The 16698-nt window shown below is 34.5% G+C and overlaps 3 protein-coding genes across 5 annotated transcripts in view; 1 reads left to right on the top strand and 2 right to left on the bottom strand.

The window, feature by feature from the left end:
* Positions 1 to 4919: 4919 nt before the first annotated feature.
* Positions 4920 to 6428, bottom strand: fabp4a (fatty acid binding protein 4a). Its single transcript, XM_065290840.1, has 4 exons — positions 6272 to 6428; positions 5677 to 5852; positions 5488 to 5589; positions 4920 to 5152 (listed from the first exon to the last, which is right to left on the bottom strand). The coding sequence occupies exons 1-4, from the start codon at positions 6342 to 6344 to the stop codon at positions 5102 to 5104; spliced, it is 402 nt and encodes a 133-aa protein (XP_065146912.1). The 5' UTR covers positions 6345 to 6428; the 3' UTR covers positions 4920 to 5101.
* A 705-nt stretch (positions 6429 to 7133) lies between these two features.
* Positions 7134 to 8845, bottom strand: mrpl53 (mitochondrial ribosomal protein L53). The gene is made up of 3 exons (XM_065253705.2): positions 8720 to 8845; positions 7396 to 7508; positions 7134 to 7320 (listed from the first exon to the last, which is right to left on the bottom strand). The coding sequence occupies exons 1-3, from the start codon at positions 8809 to 8811 to the stop codon at positions 7208 to 7210; spliced, it is 318 nt and encodes a 105-aa protein (XP_065109777.2). The 5' UTR covers positions 8812 to 8845; the 3' UTR covers positions 7134 to 7207.
* Positions 8846 to 11929: 3084 nt separating this feature from the next.
* Positions 11930 to 16698, top strand: part of pag1 (phosphoprotein membrane anchor with glycosphingolipid microdomains 1) — a 58591-nt gene continuing 53822 nt past the window's right edge. For all 3 annotated transcript variants that reach the window (XM_065253710.2, XM_065253709.2, XM_065253711.2), the window contains exon 1: positions 11930 to 12178. The gene's annotated coding sequence lies outside the window, so the exon portion shown is untranslated. The remainder of the gene's footprint in view (positions 12179 to 16698) is intronic.

Raw genomic sequence — 16698 nt, 5'->3', positions numbered from 1 at the left:
AAAAGGTCGCGAATAACTTATTGCTTCCTTTTTCCTGTAAGCTATGACAAAACGCTGTTATCTTTCCTCAACAGCATGTGGAAGTACGTCTTTAAAAATAATTTAACAAAACTATTGTTGTCCAGACTCATGATCTTGAAAATAAAAACCCATAGACAAATACCACTATTTATATTCACTGGAATTAAAACACGTCACATATCACCTCCCCCAACAGGAAAGGCACTTGACATGTATCGAAATCGATCAGTTCAAAGCAGAGACGGAGACGGAGAAAGTTCAGGATGCCAGCTTTTCCAGAGCTTTAATGTCAGGGTGTGCAAGGACTGCCAGAAAAATCAGTGGCCTAGGATTCATATTTCAGAGACAAGATGGATCGTATGGGAGTGAAGTTTAATTTGAACGTGCACATCATCTAATCTGTGCTGTGATGTTATATCTAACAGGAATTCTAAACAAAATTCCAAATCTCTTCCCGAATGAGAAGATTAACAGTGTTCCACAAATCCTGAACTGCAGCCTAAAATAATAAGTTAAATCTCCACAGCCAAGAGATTGAGAGGATATGTATGAATACAAAGTTTACATAACATCCCGTCTAAAATCCATTCATCTCATTTTGAAGACATTCAGTAGACTGTTCTCACTTTATTATATCCTAAAATCTGGCACATGCAGTTTGGTGGGTGGTTGATAAAATATGTGTCTAATGGAGCACTTGAAAGGAGTGTTTTCCTAATAAATCTCAGTTTAAGAAGAAACAGGCAGTATATAGTTAATATTTCTGTTACATTTTCCTTTAGCTCAACCGTTACATTGTAAAAAAAAAAAAAATGGTGTAGTTATGCAACTGTTTACCAGTAACTTACTGTAGATTTAAATGTATTTTATGTACTGGCAACAGTTTGTTTAAAGTTAAATGAACATATTTATCTTTACAGAATAAAATTATAAAAGAACAGCCTCATGCAAAGCATTCTGGGAACCATCATCAACCTTTTTCTGTTGTTTCCTTCATATTTTGGCAGATTTTTGTATTTTATAGTTTTATTTTGTAAAGATGTTAAATGTTTAATGTTGATTTAACTTTGAACAAACTGTTGCCAGTAAATAACATACATTTAAATCTACAGTAAGTAACTGGCAAACAGCTGACGGTAATACTGTCATTTATAGAGACATTTTTTACAGAGCAAAGGTCGTGGGTATGAAACCAGGAAACACACATACTTCTTTTGAATGAAAGCATGTGTCAAATGCATAAACACAAGTCAATAAATAGTTGCTTGGTTTCAATAGTTTGAAATAATTTCTTTATGATATTCTGTATATCTCAAGACATACTGGGCAGCGAAGCAGACACTTTACATTTCAGATTGCATTTCAGACATAAATCTTTTTGGTGATAGTCCTGCACTGTATGGAAATTGGACCATTGAAAGAGAAAGGGTTGAGGCAACACACAGATTTTGAGATTTGGGTGAGAGAGGAGCTAAACCTATCTGTACTTTAGGTTAAACATCTGTGTCTGTTTGATGTTTTACTATAGAGACTCCACACTGAGATTAAGGGCTGGGCAAAAAAAATCTTTTTTTTATTAATCTTTTTTTTACGTGGTAGATTCAAAATTGATTCTCAAAGGCCACAAATCTACTTTTTTCATATTTATATCTGCAAACATTGAACATTAAATTAACGTTAATCTAATCCTCTAGACTGTTCTGACTTTTTTCAGCATACATTTCATCTTGCATAAAAATGTATTGTATTTAACATAATTGTATGCATTTAAAAATTAGAGATGGGTTTTGTTTTAATGTACACAAGTGTTTCTAGAATAAAATAGTTTAATATACAGGTTTGTGGCTCTTAATTTCTTTTTATTAATTACCCTTGTAAATTTATGTTCACTTTTCTTTTTTATAAATATAGTATTTGTATTAAATCTATTCATTGAGTTGAATCGAGAATCAAGTCTAAAAATAGTTCAGAGAATCGTAATCGAATCGAGAATCGCAATCGAATCAATATGATAGCTTGTGAATCGAAATTGAATCGATCTGGAACATCTGAATCGATAGCTCTAGAAGAACACATGTCTACACCAATCTAGAGAAGAAAATCTCTTCACACATCCATCTCATTAAAGATTCATACTTGACTCGTTTTTGATAACTTTGTAAAGAACAAACTGAAATGTCTGGCATTATTTATTATGATAGCATTATTATGATTCTTCTGTGGACTTTTAGTTTGCATTTTGAGTTCCTGTTTCCTGTCTCGTGCTTGTAGTCCTGTGTAGTTTATTTGTTCAGCGTTTCAGTTGACTTTTTTCAGGCTTTCCTTTGTATTGTCTTGTTTTACTTTATTAAACTCCTGACTTGCATTAGGATCCTGGCCTTCACATCATGACCTAGATTCTTTTCTTAACTATACATAATAGTCGAAATCAAAAAAAGATTATTTATGAGCTGAACTATTATGACATTAGTGCACACTTTGTCCTATTTGTTACATGATTCATTTGAAAAATCTTTGGAGTTCTTGCAAAAATCTTGCATTTGCAGCCATTTCCCAAGACTAATAAATGACAAGGTCAAACACTTCAGCCCTCATCCCTTATAAACCTGTTATTAATCTGGACTGCTTTACCAGCCATGTCCACCCTTAAGTGATCAATTCATCTTTCTGTATTCCAAGCAGGATTTGGAGTCCAGACTCTTGTTGCATAGCAACAGACCTCTCAGAAGCCCCTGCTGATATTAATTTACACCCATAGCAACCCAGATTCCCACCAGGCGAACTCGAAAACCCTTTGCCGGCTAATGTCGATTTGTAAATCAAAGCATTGGGCAACAGGCCCATGCACTACTGTACCGAAATCAATTGTCAAATTAAACCATAGGTCATGTTAGGCTGACACGCTAAGTGACTCATTAAAAACTATGAACTGATAACCGCACCGATGATGTGTAAAGGTGCAGTTATTGATATCTGAATAACAACAGAAGTGGTTTTATCGGAAAGACTGTTGGCTCCGGTCTCAGTCGCAGGCCGATGGTTGTGTGATGGTATTGTCCGTTCCAATGTTCCAAGGAAAGCGAGCGGAAGGGCGCGATCGTTGTCCTGCTGTGGAGCTTTCCAGATGTTACTCAAAGGATATGATATCATTCCTGCAGTGTTATCTGGGTAAGCAAAACAGTCCTCAGGTCAACACACTAGGACCGGACCCCTGTGAATGTGTCTGATACACAATCCTGAGACATCCCGCGTGGTGTGCACACCCATAATGCAATACACAGACTTTAAAGACTATGTTTGTTGTTTTTTTCCACCATGAAGAATCTTTTCAACCTCATCTCTTACAGCATTTATACATTTACAAGTTTTTTTATCTGAAGTGACCCATGGTGCATTATTAATGAGTTAGGGGTGTATATATATATATATATATATATATGCGTGTTCACCCATAACCTTGGCGTTGCATGTGTTTGAAAAACTGATAGATGTTTAATCATCAGCAGTGTGGCAAAGAAAGGACAAAACTGAACCCATTTATTTCGATTCATTTAGACCTGAACATAAGGCTTTCATTCAGGTATCGCAAACAATAACAAACCTGTAACTTGTAAATCCTCATCTTAGATCTCTGAGCTCCTTTGTTATGATAATAAACATCTTTATCACTCCATATGTTCTGAACCTCTGATCTCAGTGTGAACGTGACTCAATTCAACACATCAGAATTAAAACTGGGAAGGGGAACACAATAGAAACAGCCTTACTTCTAGATTTAATGGATTTCCAGTGCCGCCGTATAGCCGGTAAACTTTGTGCAAAATAGATCTGATGCAGATAGGAAAAGGCATTGTTTTTCGTTGAATAGTGATTAGAGAGAAAGCTGGCCCATGACCTGTTTCAGCTGTTTTTGCAGTCAATTATAATCAGCGTATCTCAGAGATTTTCCTGTCCTGGGAGTGGAAGCGCTCACTGATAAAAAATGCTTTACTTTTTGTGGGGGTCAAAGGCAACAAGTCTGCTGGGACTCACTGTGTTCCAGTTTTGTTCAAACTATGCTCAAAATAGGGAAATGTTTTACTGAAAGAAGGAAAGAAATACATATCCTCCTTTTAACCTTCAGCACAGTTCACTTGAACATGATTTTTACATTCCTGTTCTCTTTCGCATAGGGCTGATATACCCAAGACTATAGTGGGAACAAGGACACATGAGCAGATTGTAGAAGATCGTCCATTATTTTGAAGGTTTTTAAATTTTTAACGAATTAATTAATTACAGTGAATTCATTTACAAGTGAAATTTATTCAGTGGTCTCCAACATGGCACCAGGTTGCCACATGGAGTCTGTGAGTTGCCTGCCAAGGCACATTTTATTAATAGCCTCAATTTTAAAATGTATTTATTACATATTTATTTATAAGTTTGGCTTGTTTAATTTATGTTAACATTTTAAACAATGATAAAACAAATAAATAAAAATGTAAAATATAAATGTATAACTGTCAGTACAATGTATCTGTATGTAGTTTATTTAAATGATTTTGGTATTGTATGCTTTCATCACTGGTCTTGTTTGTGTAAATAATTTAGTCATTTTATTTCTTCACAGGTTCAGTGTATTTTGATGTCACTATATACACAGTTTAATTTAAATTTTTAAACACAAATAAGAAATTTAAATAATAGTACCTCTTAAGATGTTTTTGAAATAATGTAATTCAACTTTAAATGCTTTTAGAAATTCCAATGACTGTTGCAATGTGGCTTTGTGTCAGCATAACTCAAGAGGTTGTGAGGTTAAGAAACACATTATTGAGAAATGAACTGATATGAGATATTATTTTACATTTGTAAAGGAAAAGTGAATTATCCAATAATACCACGACTAGATAAAGTCAAATAAAAACATTTTTATTCAAAGCACCATAAAGACTGACAATAAATGCATTTGAAAATGGTCAGCAAGCAATTGCTTCGGTGTCAAAAATAAATGGGGATTTTCAGTAAGAGAGATCATTTTGGCTTTGTGCTCATTGAACTGAGCCTGGGATCTTTAAATCCTGATTGGATAACTTCATTACTCCTTCACATATGTCCTTACAGCAACAACATCACCCATTACGCATTTCTGTAAGAAAAGAAAACAAACAACAATAGGTTTCGTTTCTTTTGTAAATAAATGATTTATAACACAGTTATATTTCTGTGTTATAACATTTGTAAATTAAGACCTCAGTAATAGGTATTTAACAAACATTATATATTATGTAACAGACGTATGTTACATTTAAAAATAAAATAAAATACAAAAATCCAAGTTTTTTTAATAATCCAAACTATCTGAATGTAATTACTTTGCATTGCATTAAGTTTAGGCCTAAGCAAATGTAATGGCAAATATATATTTTAATGCTATACTTTGGGTTTATTGTTGGTATTATAAAAAATTCTGAGATTCCTTACAGCTATTAATTTTCCATCAGTGATCTCTCTCTCTATCGTCGTCTCTTTGCCATCCCAGGTCTGTTTTTGCACGAGTTTACCGTTCTCGAGACTCATGACGGTCTGATGATGAAAACAGAGAGAAGTCCATTAACTTTAGATCATAACTTCATCATAGCATTGATATCTTCCAATAAAGTCTTTACAAACCGTTGTCTTTCTGTCATCTGCAGTGGTCTCCTCGAAAGCTTCATTGAGTTTGAATTTAATCTCAGTGGTTTTAAAGGTACTCTGTGATTTCATACATATCAACCCTTGATCATCCACACATAAGATCAGGTTTGGTTTAGTCCTGTTTCCCACCTGACGAGTTGCAAAACCTACGCCTGAAAAAAAGAAAATGGGATCTATGAATTATAATGAACTAAGGCATGTACAAATCATAAACTAATCATTGAGTACAACATGACATGGTTTTAGTTGTTTATGTATTAATAAACAACGAATTCATTTGTTGAGTCATGATGTAGTTAATGATGACTCTTCATTAGTTTATGATTAGTACATGCCTTAACTCACCATAACTTCATATCCAAGTAAGAATTAATTTAGGCATGAGCTCATGACCCTCATTATAAAGTGTTATCAAATAATGCACATCATGTAAATATTGCTCTTGAAGAGTTACTCGAAGGCTACATGTATTCTGCATTGTTTAACTCTGAATGAATCGTTTGCATTATGCATGGTAAAGACTCGCAAATATGTATAGATATATATATTTTATATATCGAGATGAACATACCCAGTGCCTTCATGTACTCGTCAAAGTTGTCGCTGTTGGTCATTTTCCATGTTCCCACGAATTTCTCAACCATCTTTCAAAACGATGTTGTCCTGTATCACTCAACTCCGGGCTAAAACTTTCATCCGATGATCGCGCATCTCATGACCGCGGGCTTTATCAATCACTTCTCCAGCACGTGCATCATTTGACGAGCCAATCAAATCATTATACGTCACTGTGTGGAGTTTCTCATCCTCCCACCTCAAACTCGGGGAAGGGTGCTGGCACAGAAATATCCACGGTCAAAAAACATTTACTGGGGCAGAGGACAATAATCACAAAGATCATACAAATGGTTTCAGGCTTAAAAATAAAACTTTTAAAAATGCCTTTGTTTGACTTTGCCTACTGTATGGTGCAATAAAGATCGCATCTGTTATAGAACAATATCCCTTTGACTTTTTAAAAACTTTTATTGGCGAACCAAAAAAATGGTTCTTCTGTGGCCTTGTTGCCTCTTTTAGAACATTTATATTCAAGTCTTTATAAAAGTGTAAAACTTTTATTATTAATATTATTATTATAACCTTCAACTAAAACACATTGACATCGTCAAGTTCTCTTACCTTCATTGATTCACAAGCAATATTTTGTGTTTTATGCATATAATAACATGTTTGTAAGCATTAATATACTGCACATGCACAACTCTTCTGTAGATAAAACCATGTTTACTCTTAATACAACATAATAGTTAAATATATAATTTACTTGGACGTCATGCAGAATTGGCCCATGTATTTGTATAATTAAATCACAATCATATATTCATTTAAAGTTAATCTCTAAAGAAAGAAACAAAAGTGACTCAAACACACGATGACGTCTTAGATAAGTTTATTGCATACAAAACACACACATACAGTATTTACATAGAAATATACTAACAGCAGACTATTTCTTGTCTTTTGCTTGAGGGTCTTTAGCATTGCAGCGAGTCTGTAGTGCTGACAGCATTTCTTGTGAGGTAAGTTTGGATCCTTTCATCACCAGCCTTTCTCCATCCACTGCCAAAAACCATGAATCACACATCAAAAATGCCACAGCATCATAATATTGAAGCGTCAGTAAACTTCACTTACAGAATGTGATGTCAATCAGAGGCTCTGATCGGTCGTGCTTCACCTCTGTGACAACTTCACAGTTCATATTTGAGGATCTGGCTTTATCAGAGCCGACCATGAAGAGAAACTCTCTGTCGGACAGAAGCAAACCGGTCAGGTTCTTTGCACTTGATTTACACATCGATGAGGTTTTTTTTTAAGGCATTTCATTTATGCAATCATAACATTATCTTTTATGAAACAGCTACAGTAACACACACACACATATTATAGGGCTGACAAAAGCATTATGATAGCTGATTGAAAATGATGCTTGTGTGGCAAATTTCTTAAAAAAAGACCTTGAAGTGTGGGTATTTCAGAAGAAATTTTCAAACTAAAAAACTTCAATAAGTACACTGGACAGCTTAGGACAGAAAAGACCTAGTCAAATTAGCTTTAAAAAACAGCAATGTTTACCATAAGAGCACGGTCTGATGAACATATAAATGCCAGCTATTTCACTCCAATTAAATTGCTCTGGCATTAAGGCCTTTACCAGAGGAAAAGTTACAAATATTAAGTAACGCATTAGAAACAAAATTTTTTAGCATTTTTTCTTAGTTGACTGTACTGATTACATGTGTTTAAAAGTTTACATGCAAAGAAAAGTTTGATTCATAATTTGGCCATAGTGAAAAGCATAATTATGATCTTGTTTAATTTAGCCCTGAAGGTATACTGTTTTTGTTTGGGAAAAGTATAGACATTGAGAAGTGCATGGAAAGAAATGGAACCTATAGTACTACTAATTTCGACCACTATTAAAAGTAGGCGAATTGGGAAGCAGTGCATTTGTTTTCCAACACGACTTTACAAGTCTGCTGCAATTAGTACATTTCATCTGAAGGGGGCGCCAGTAGTTCAATGTTTCAAAACAGAGTAATTGTTAGAGATAAAAAAAGATATAAAAATTGTATATATAATTTATAAAGATGATCTGCATAGTTTTTAGGCGGTATCATAAACATAATTAATATAACAACACTACAATCTCTTATTATCGACATGATTATTATTATTTCCAAGCACCTTAAGCACAAGTAGCTTAACTCTTTACGTAACGTTACACGTAAGTTGCATGATGTTTTTTGTGAGTCCAACTATACAGTGTTGCTTTAAAAGCGCAACAAATATTATAGTTGATCATAAACTGAGAAACACAATGATGTGCAATTTGTCCATGTGATTGACGTTACAAGAAGAGCTCCTACAGAACAAACCGTGCATGCATTTTAATGTTAGCAAACAGTCCGCTTTAACACAAATTGAATACAAATTAATGTATGTGTAATATTATTACCTTGTAGAGCGGACATTAGATTCAAATGGGCAAAACTGAACAGCTATTTTCTTGACCGTCTTTAACACTACAGCTCCTCTGGACGCCGCCATCTTTCTCTAGACGCCCTTTGACCTGATGATGACGTATCAGCCCGCATAATACATATGATGTGTAAAACACGTGTACATGTGAAAACATTACATGTAGATTAATTAGGGCTGTCAAAAGATTAATCGCGATTAATCGCATCCAAAATAAAAGTTTGTGTTTACATAACATATGTGTGTGTACTGTGTATAATTATTATTTATATATAAAAACACACCCAATCATGTATATATTTAAGAAAAAAATGTTATATTTATATATAAAATATTTATATTTATATATAATATAAATTATAGAAATGTATATACAGTATTTAAATGCAAATATTTCTTAAATATATACATGAATGTGTGTATATTTATATATACATAATATTTATACACAGTACACACACATATGCTATGTAAACACAAACTTTTATGTTGGATGCGATTAATCGCGATTAATCTTTTGACAGCCCTAAAATATTTTCATGTTAATAGTCTCAAATTCAAGGAAGCGGATTTGAAAATCAAGGCAAGATGAATATCTTAATGGTTTTAGGTTTATAAACTACTACTTCATAAGTTCTTTAATATGTAAGCCTACATTATGATAGAGTTTTTTAGCTGCGCAAATCTGAGCAAAATGCGTGAAATTTACGATTATGATTTCGGACTAGAGTTGTATATATTAAAGTGTTGTTGTTTTTAGGATAATGAACATGTCCAGTAGATGGCGCGAGTGGATGATGTATTTATGTGACGCAGCACAGCATTTACAATTCACTTCATGACATATTCAAACACCGTAGTCCTAAATGAATATCAGGATGTTTACAATGTGTGGTTGTATAAGGACGAGAAATTCTGCATAAAGACTTAATTGCCTTTAGTCCAATGTATGTGTTGCTTGAAAAAATAATAAAAGGATTTGTGTAATAAAAAACAGATATATTTATATGTGTTCTTATTAAGTGCATTCCAAAACTGGCTCAATGGAACCGATTCTGCTCATATGACTTTCAAACTAAAACACATATTCATACAAATGATTGTATAGATGCATTAAACATTTTCTGATCAGTCATCAGTAAGAAACTTTTATTTTTTCCCTGCTGTAATTTGTTTCAGTTTTATTTTATCAACTGTTTTATTTGACTATCACATACTGTGTTTTCTACTCTTTCTACTTCTTTATTCAAGTCTGTTTTTAATGAATGTTTAGTTCATCATTTGTAATTTGTTTTAAACATAAAACTAATATTATAACTGTCTCTTAAAATAACATAGCATCAGTTCATAAACAGGACAGGTCATGAACATCATGTTTATCAAATAAAGTGCAGCTGGGATTGGCCTAGAAGATATGAAAGAAAATTTGTGTGTATGTGGTTATGGTGTTCCTTTAAAAATTGCTCTGTAACTAACTTTACATTTTTATCTTACACAGTATTGAGATTTGTGGGATATTTATTATTATAATACTACGTAGTACATCTATTGCTAAGCAACTACTGAAACAATGTGCTACAATGGTTTTCTCATCATGTTTCTGTTGGTAATGTTTCCCTTGGTAACTAGTGAAACTCATTATTATTACACTATATTGTAATAATAGTAATTGTAATAATCCAAAACAATGTTACCAACCCAAAAATGGCTAGTTACTAATTACTATTTGTCACAATGTCACCAACGGAGGAAGCTAGCTCTTTTTACAGATTTTATTATAAATGTGACTGCTTTATGAATTATAGAAGTTGTTTAAAAACTTTGGGTACTCCAGTTTCCTCAAACAGGCCAAAAACATGCAAGTTAGGCAAATTGGAGATACAAAATTGTCCCTCCCCCAACCTGTGTATGATCAACTTGTCTGAATAAAACTTGTGTATGGATTAACTGGTTCTCCCCATGAATATAGCCGTAGATGCTGGAATAGTGTAAAGAAATAAAGGAAGAAGAAGAAGAGCCAGTTGTGCTCTGTATTTATTTATCTGTAACTTTCATGGATTCACAGACTGCCAAAATTATGCAATTACCAATTTGTTAGGGTGTAATGGAAAAGTGATAACTAGTATCTAATTTTTGCTGGGCGTATTGAGTAAAGCAATAATATTTCTTTTAAAAGGAGTAACTAGTAATGAGTTATACATTCAATTTTTGAGAAACTTTCCCAACACTGCTGGTGGTGTGAAAACATCTTGTCACTGTTATTTCACCAACACCCAGTGAGTTTCTTTACTGAATCACATTATAATACATGCACTGTTGTGGATACATTTAAACTACACTAGTCAACATTTGAAGTGGATCAAACCTTTCATAAAAGTGGTCTTAAACCAGTACCCAATACCCATTCTTGCCTTAGGGCAACTTTGACGAACTTTTTTGATCCACTTCAAATGTTGACTAGTATATATTTAAACATTGGGCCTGAGGTCTGAACTTCCTATTCAGCATTAGTAAAAATAATGTCAGTAAATGCCACTGGGAGCGGCTTTATTTAAAATAAAAATGAACCAAGCTACAAGCTCAAGACAACAAACAATGTGGGTGAAAACCACAAGGGAGGCGTTTTACAGTGTCAGTGTCAAATGTTAAATTTTAGAATAGCTGTCGTTGCTTCTTGTGTTATAAATTTAGAAGCTTAACAGGAAGTCAAACACAAGGCTTTTGGGTATTCAGTTTAGAAAACAGAAGGGTGGGGCATTAGGGACACTTTTATATGCTGCATACTGTTGCCAAAAACAATGACAATTGTAGACTTATCTGTAGATTTATAAAGTCATTTATACAGTATATTTGTGAACATGTGTTTGTCATTGTAGTAAATAATAATAAGTAAATCCTTAAAGTTATTTTCCCAACATAGATCAGGAGGATCTCTTGAAACTTCATTAATTTTTCTATTAACAAATGCTGAATTAAACCAATTAAACCAGGTATTAGTCATTAAGCCTCATGTTGAATAGTTTTTATAGCAAATAATAATTGTTGCTATTCATCACTTTGTACCAACCAGCTAACAAAAAACCTACAAATACAAGAGCCTGACACCCAAGCATTTTTGTTGCAGTGACGTAGTGACGGCGAAAGTAAAACTACATTTCCCGTGATCCATTGCGGCGCAACTTAACAATCGCTGCTGGGTTCTGTCACTCCACCCCTCCACATCTTTGAAGTGTAGCGGAGGACTGAGGGCTGAATAGAGAGTCAGAGTACCACCGGACCGGTATGTTATATACTGCAGACCTTCAGCCTCGATTTCATCTTCCTATTTACTCATTTATTTAACCACTGCACGTTGCCGCGTGCATACGATTGAGATCTGACCATATACGATAAACTCGACATAGGAGAACAGCTGATCTACGGATGCTCGTGTCGGGTAAGTGCTCGTTTAATAACACAGTCCACTCGATAACAGGGCTTCATGAGTGGAAAAGTTGTCCACAGGAAGGCATATATTTAATAACAATAAATGCATTATAATTGTCACTGCATGTCTATTGAAGTTCCCTCATGTACTATTTAAACGTCGCAACACGTGAGAAGCGGACAGATCGCAGTACATTTATACGATGAAAAATGTGCCTGCATATCGACAGTTACAATTCAACCTTTGACCTCTCAGTGTTACAATAACAAAATAACATGTGTTTAATCATAATTTATTAATCATTTACAATTATAGATGCCAGCATATTTCCTGGGATTCGAACTCACAACCTACTAAACCAACACACTATCAAACCTTGCGAAATCAAAACAAAAAATAGCATGGTTAGTTACTGAAGTTAAACAATGCTTACCACAAAAGAACCATGGTTAAACTGTATTAAAACTATGGTTATTTTTTGTAAGGGAATGCAATGCTGTGCCAGCTTAGCTGCGGGAAAACTGTAATAGATATGTGTTTATTTGGTTTGTGGAATAATAAATACTAGATCACTTCAATAAATGTTTGTCAGACTATAAAAAGGTAATAAAAAATCTGGCTCTTTTAAGAATCTATGACTGAAAGTGGATATCCAGGAACCCTGTCCTGAAGCTTTGTTTTTCTTCAGTTCAGAGACATGATCAATGATAGGGATGTCTTACAAATAGTCAGATCACATGCTCACTTTTTGTTAATAAACATGTTTTACTTTACTGTTCTGGTCAGAATGCCAGTGAGGGTTAATGACCTCTTCTGATAAACACATATTTTACACACAACTCTTCATTATAAAGATTACGTGTCAGGTGTTATCTGTCTGCAAGTCAGCAAACTATAAATATTTGTGCATTATAAATGTCCCCTCTCAGCACAAATAAAGCCTATTGTGAAATAAAGGCAGCCTTTGCAGGTTAAACCTAATATTACAGTGCATTTTCTTAAAGGAGACATGACTATTTTCATGTTTAAGTGCTATAATTGGGTCCCCAGTGCTTTTATCAACCTAGAAAATGCGATAAAGATCAACCTGGTGACTTAGTTTTGGTAAACCTTTCTCTGCAAGCATGTGAAAAAGTAGCTCATTGAAATTTGGCTCCCCTTGTGATGTCAGAAGTGAAATGTTCCCCTTAAATCTATGGGTCTGGATTGAAACAAGCATGTAGACATAAAAACTGTTGGTTTGACACTTTATAAGTCTGGGCAGAAAGCTCTGACTTAGACTTTTTTAAACAGATAATGCTGTCTCGGTTGGCTGAGCGTAGTTTCAGGCTTGGTTTCATCTCTAGCACTGCAGTGCACCTGTGCTTCACATTGAGAGTTTTAGTAAAGTTCCCATTGAAGAATTTAGATTTTGTGGTTTGGTTCAGTCCAAAACGACAGAGCAGATTATCTGAAAGTTTGTCACTGGAAGGTTGGACTTTGTTCTGGCTGCAGGATTGTTTTTTCGATCCAATAAAAACGAGAAGTCATTTGAGTTTAGGATAGATCGGTTTTGGAGCTTCATAGAATTTGGCTCATGAATGTCAAAAGATTATGTGGGAGTGAAAGATGGAAGTTTGAATCTTAAATGGAAGAGAGCTGAGAACTGATGTGTGAAGTCTGTTTTTGCAGTTCAGAAATGTCTGATTGGATTCATGGATGTTTCTACAGCTGTGGCTGGTATGCTTTTACAGGAATCTCTCCGTCTGTGGGTTTGTGCTTTATAGGAGGTGCACTAAATCCTGCCTAAATCTGTGCTTTTGAGACACAATGTGGATACTGATGCTCTGATGCAATATAATCCATGATACTTAAACACATTGTTATTGGGCTTAATGTTATTGTAAATGCGTAAAAAGTTTTTTTTTATCATGGAAAGCCCGTAAAAGGTGTAAGCAAACACAGAGCGACCAAGGCCGGGTCTACAGGTGGGCTAGGTGCCCCCCCCCCCAGATTTTCCTTTTGCACCTCCAAAAAGTCCAGCCAATCAAAAAAAAATAAAGTCTCTCTTTACAGAAATAGCGTCCATTGTTGGCAAACGCTATTTATGTTAGAACTGGCCACCAATGTCTGTGACAATGTTGGCAACATTGACCACGTTTACATGCACACCAAAAATGCGATTATTTCCAATAGTGCGAGTAAGGTCTTAATCGCAGTAAGATGTTTACATGACTGGAGCTAACCTCTTCACTCCGGTTTACATGCAGTTTTTATTTTCGGATTATTCACACAAAGTTCAATGCAGAGCACAAATGATGAACTCACATATATGGTCCACTGTTTTAATTTACTTACGTTAAATGACAAACACGTTGTTATAGATGTATTTCATTATCCGGTGCCGTGATGAAGATATAAATATGACAGTGCCTGTAAAGGGCGTTCACATGATATAAAAATATAGTTTTAAAAATCGTTTTATATTAAAGATAATAGCAGAGCTCACACAACAACTATAACGATAGCGATTTTGGCACATGATGAACGATAAACCATTGACAGCCAATCAAATCTATTTGAACTTGAAGTGCACGCGCACTTAAAATGCAGCAGAAAGCTCATTCATTGCTGAGGTTTATAACATAAAATTACCTCAGGTATCCAGCGCTGATGCTGTGAAATTTTTCTACCACACTGACTACGCCAAAAGGTATGATACACAAACTACTACATTCATTCAGTTGAGGACATCTGCTGGTTTCCCGCTGTGTAAATGCAACAAGAACAGCATATGTACATATTCAGTGACATGTAAACAATTGCAAAAAAGTTTTTATTACAAGAAATATCCAATATTAGGTAATGCCGCGCTCGTTATATCGAATTAGCATGAAGTTATCATTATGATGTTGTCACTAATATATTTATCGTTATATTTATCGTTATAATGTCATTTAAAGGTTTTATACACTGCTGTCGTGTTATTTGAGCTGTTTCTGAATGAAGGCAGACTGCTGACAGCGAGTCGTGTTGGCAGAGTTCATGTAAAACTTCCTAATGTCAAGATTAAAACGAATTTGTGCTTAAGGTGCGTGACTAAAACACACGTGCACTTAATTAGTGCGGTATAAATGCGATTAAAGCGTTTACATGGACGCATACTGCGATTATAAACGGCGTACGCCACCTCTTTTAATGCGACTTTACTTATTGCGATTATGAGCTTAATCGCATTATTTTTATCGAATTATTGCGTTTACATGAGGTAAAGTATAATCGCAGTATTGACAAAATCCCATTATAATCGCATTATTAGGGTGCATGTAAACGCGCTGATTGATGAGACACAGAATATGACTTATGTATTTTTTTTTTTTTTTTGAGGGAGACAAATAAAGTAAAACCTTCAGATCTGTTTTATATATATTTTACATTGAGTGTTATATCTGCACACCCAAAATTCATAAATGCCCTCCCAGGCCAGCAAGCCTAGTACCAGGCCTGCGACCAACCCAATCTCAATGCAAGTCATGTTAAAGTCACAAAATATTTAATTTTTTTGTGTACATGGACATGATTTTCCACTTTTTTGTGCCATTGATCATGAATGTCTTTTTCGTTTCACTCAGCACAAATTTCTGTAGCATGACTCTTTTTTTTTGATGCCATTGTATATATTATTATTATTATTTTTTTTTCTCATTTTTTACCATTGTTGCTTGGGAATGGGGTTAAAACTTTTTTGTTACATTTCAGACATCCCAACCCCAAGCGGAAATAGTTATAAAATCGGAAGAAAAACCTGTAGAAACCAATACATAAAATTACATCCTACCCAAACCCCAAATCTAACACCAAGCGACAATGATTTAAAAGTAGGAAAAAACAATGAGAAAACAAAATATGAAATGACATGAAAAAGAAAGTCATACTCCTGAAACAAAAACCTATTTATAGAAATTCATGCTGAGTAACACGAAAAAGTCATTTGTGCTCAATGGCACGAAAAAAGTGGAAAATTGTGTCCATGAACACAAATAAGTTAATCAAATATTTTGTGACTATACCACGACTTGGATCGGTACAGGTAGTTACCTCGATTTCGTGTTGCATATAAACACCTTAATCCGCTTTCTCTCAGTTTTGTTCATGTGCGCATGTCTCTTCGTGTGTAAAAGATAAATGTCACACACGGAAGTTAACGGCAAAGTAACGCATAAAATTCTGCGCTGAACTCAAGCAGTTTGCATAGAAACTGAAAAATAAAGCTTATGTTACATATACAGAGAGGAGATACAAAAGTATAACTTAAGACAAATTTCCTGTGTTTGTACTATGTGGTGACGTTACTGCCTGCGAGAAACCCGACAATTCTCCAAATCCCATGTAAACGCAGTTTTCTGCATAGCCAGTTTATTGATTTGCATGTAAACTCACAAAAACAGGTTCTTATAATAAGGAGATTTATCCACTTATTCTGTGCATGTAACTACTGTTCTAATGTAGTAAGATACACAAAATATGTGAGATGTAAGTTGAATATACCA

Source organism: Paramisgurnus dabryanus, chromosome 19 (assembly GCF_030506205.2).
Source record: "Paramisgurnus dabryanus chromosome 19, PD_genome_1.1, whole genome shotgun sequence".
In the NCBI taxonomy this organism is placed as follows: Eukaryota; Metazoa; Chordata; class Actinopteri; order Cypriniformes; family Cobitidae; genus Paramisgurnus; species Paramisgurnus dabryanus.
Note: the sequence above shows the minus strand (reverse complement) of the source record. Positions and strands in the feature narration are given on the sequence as shown.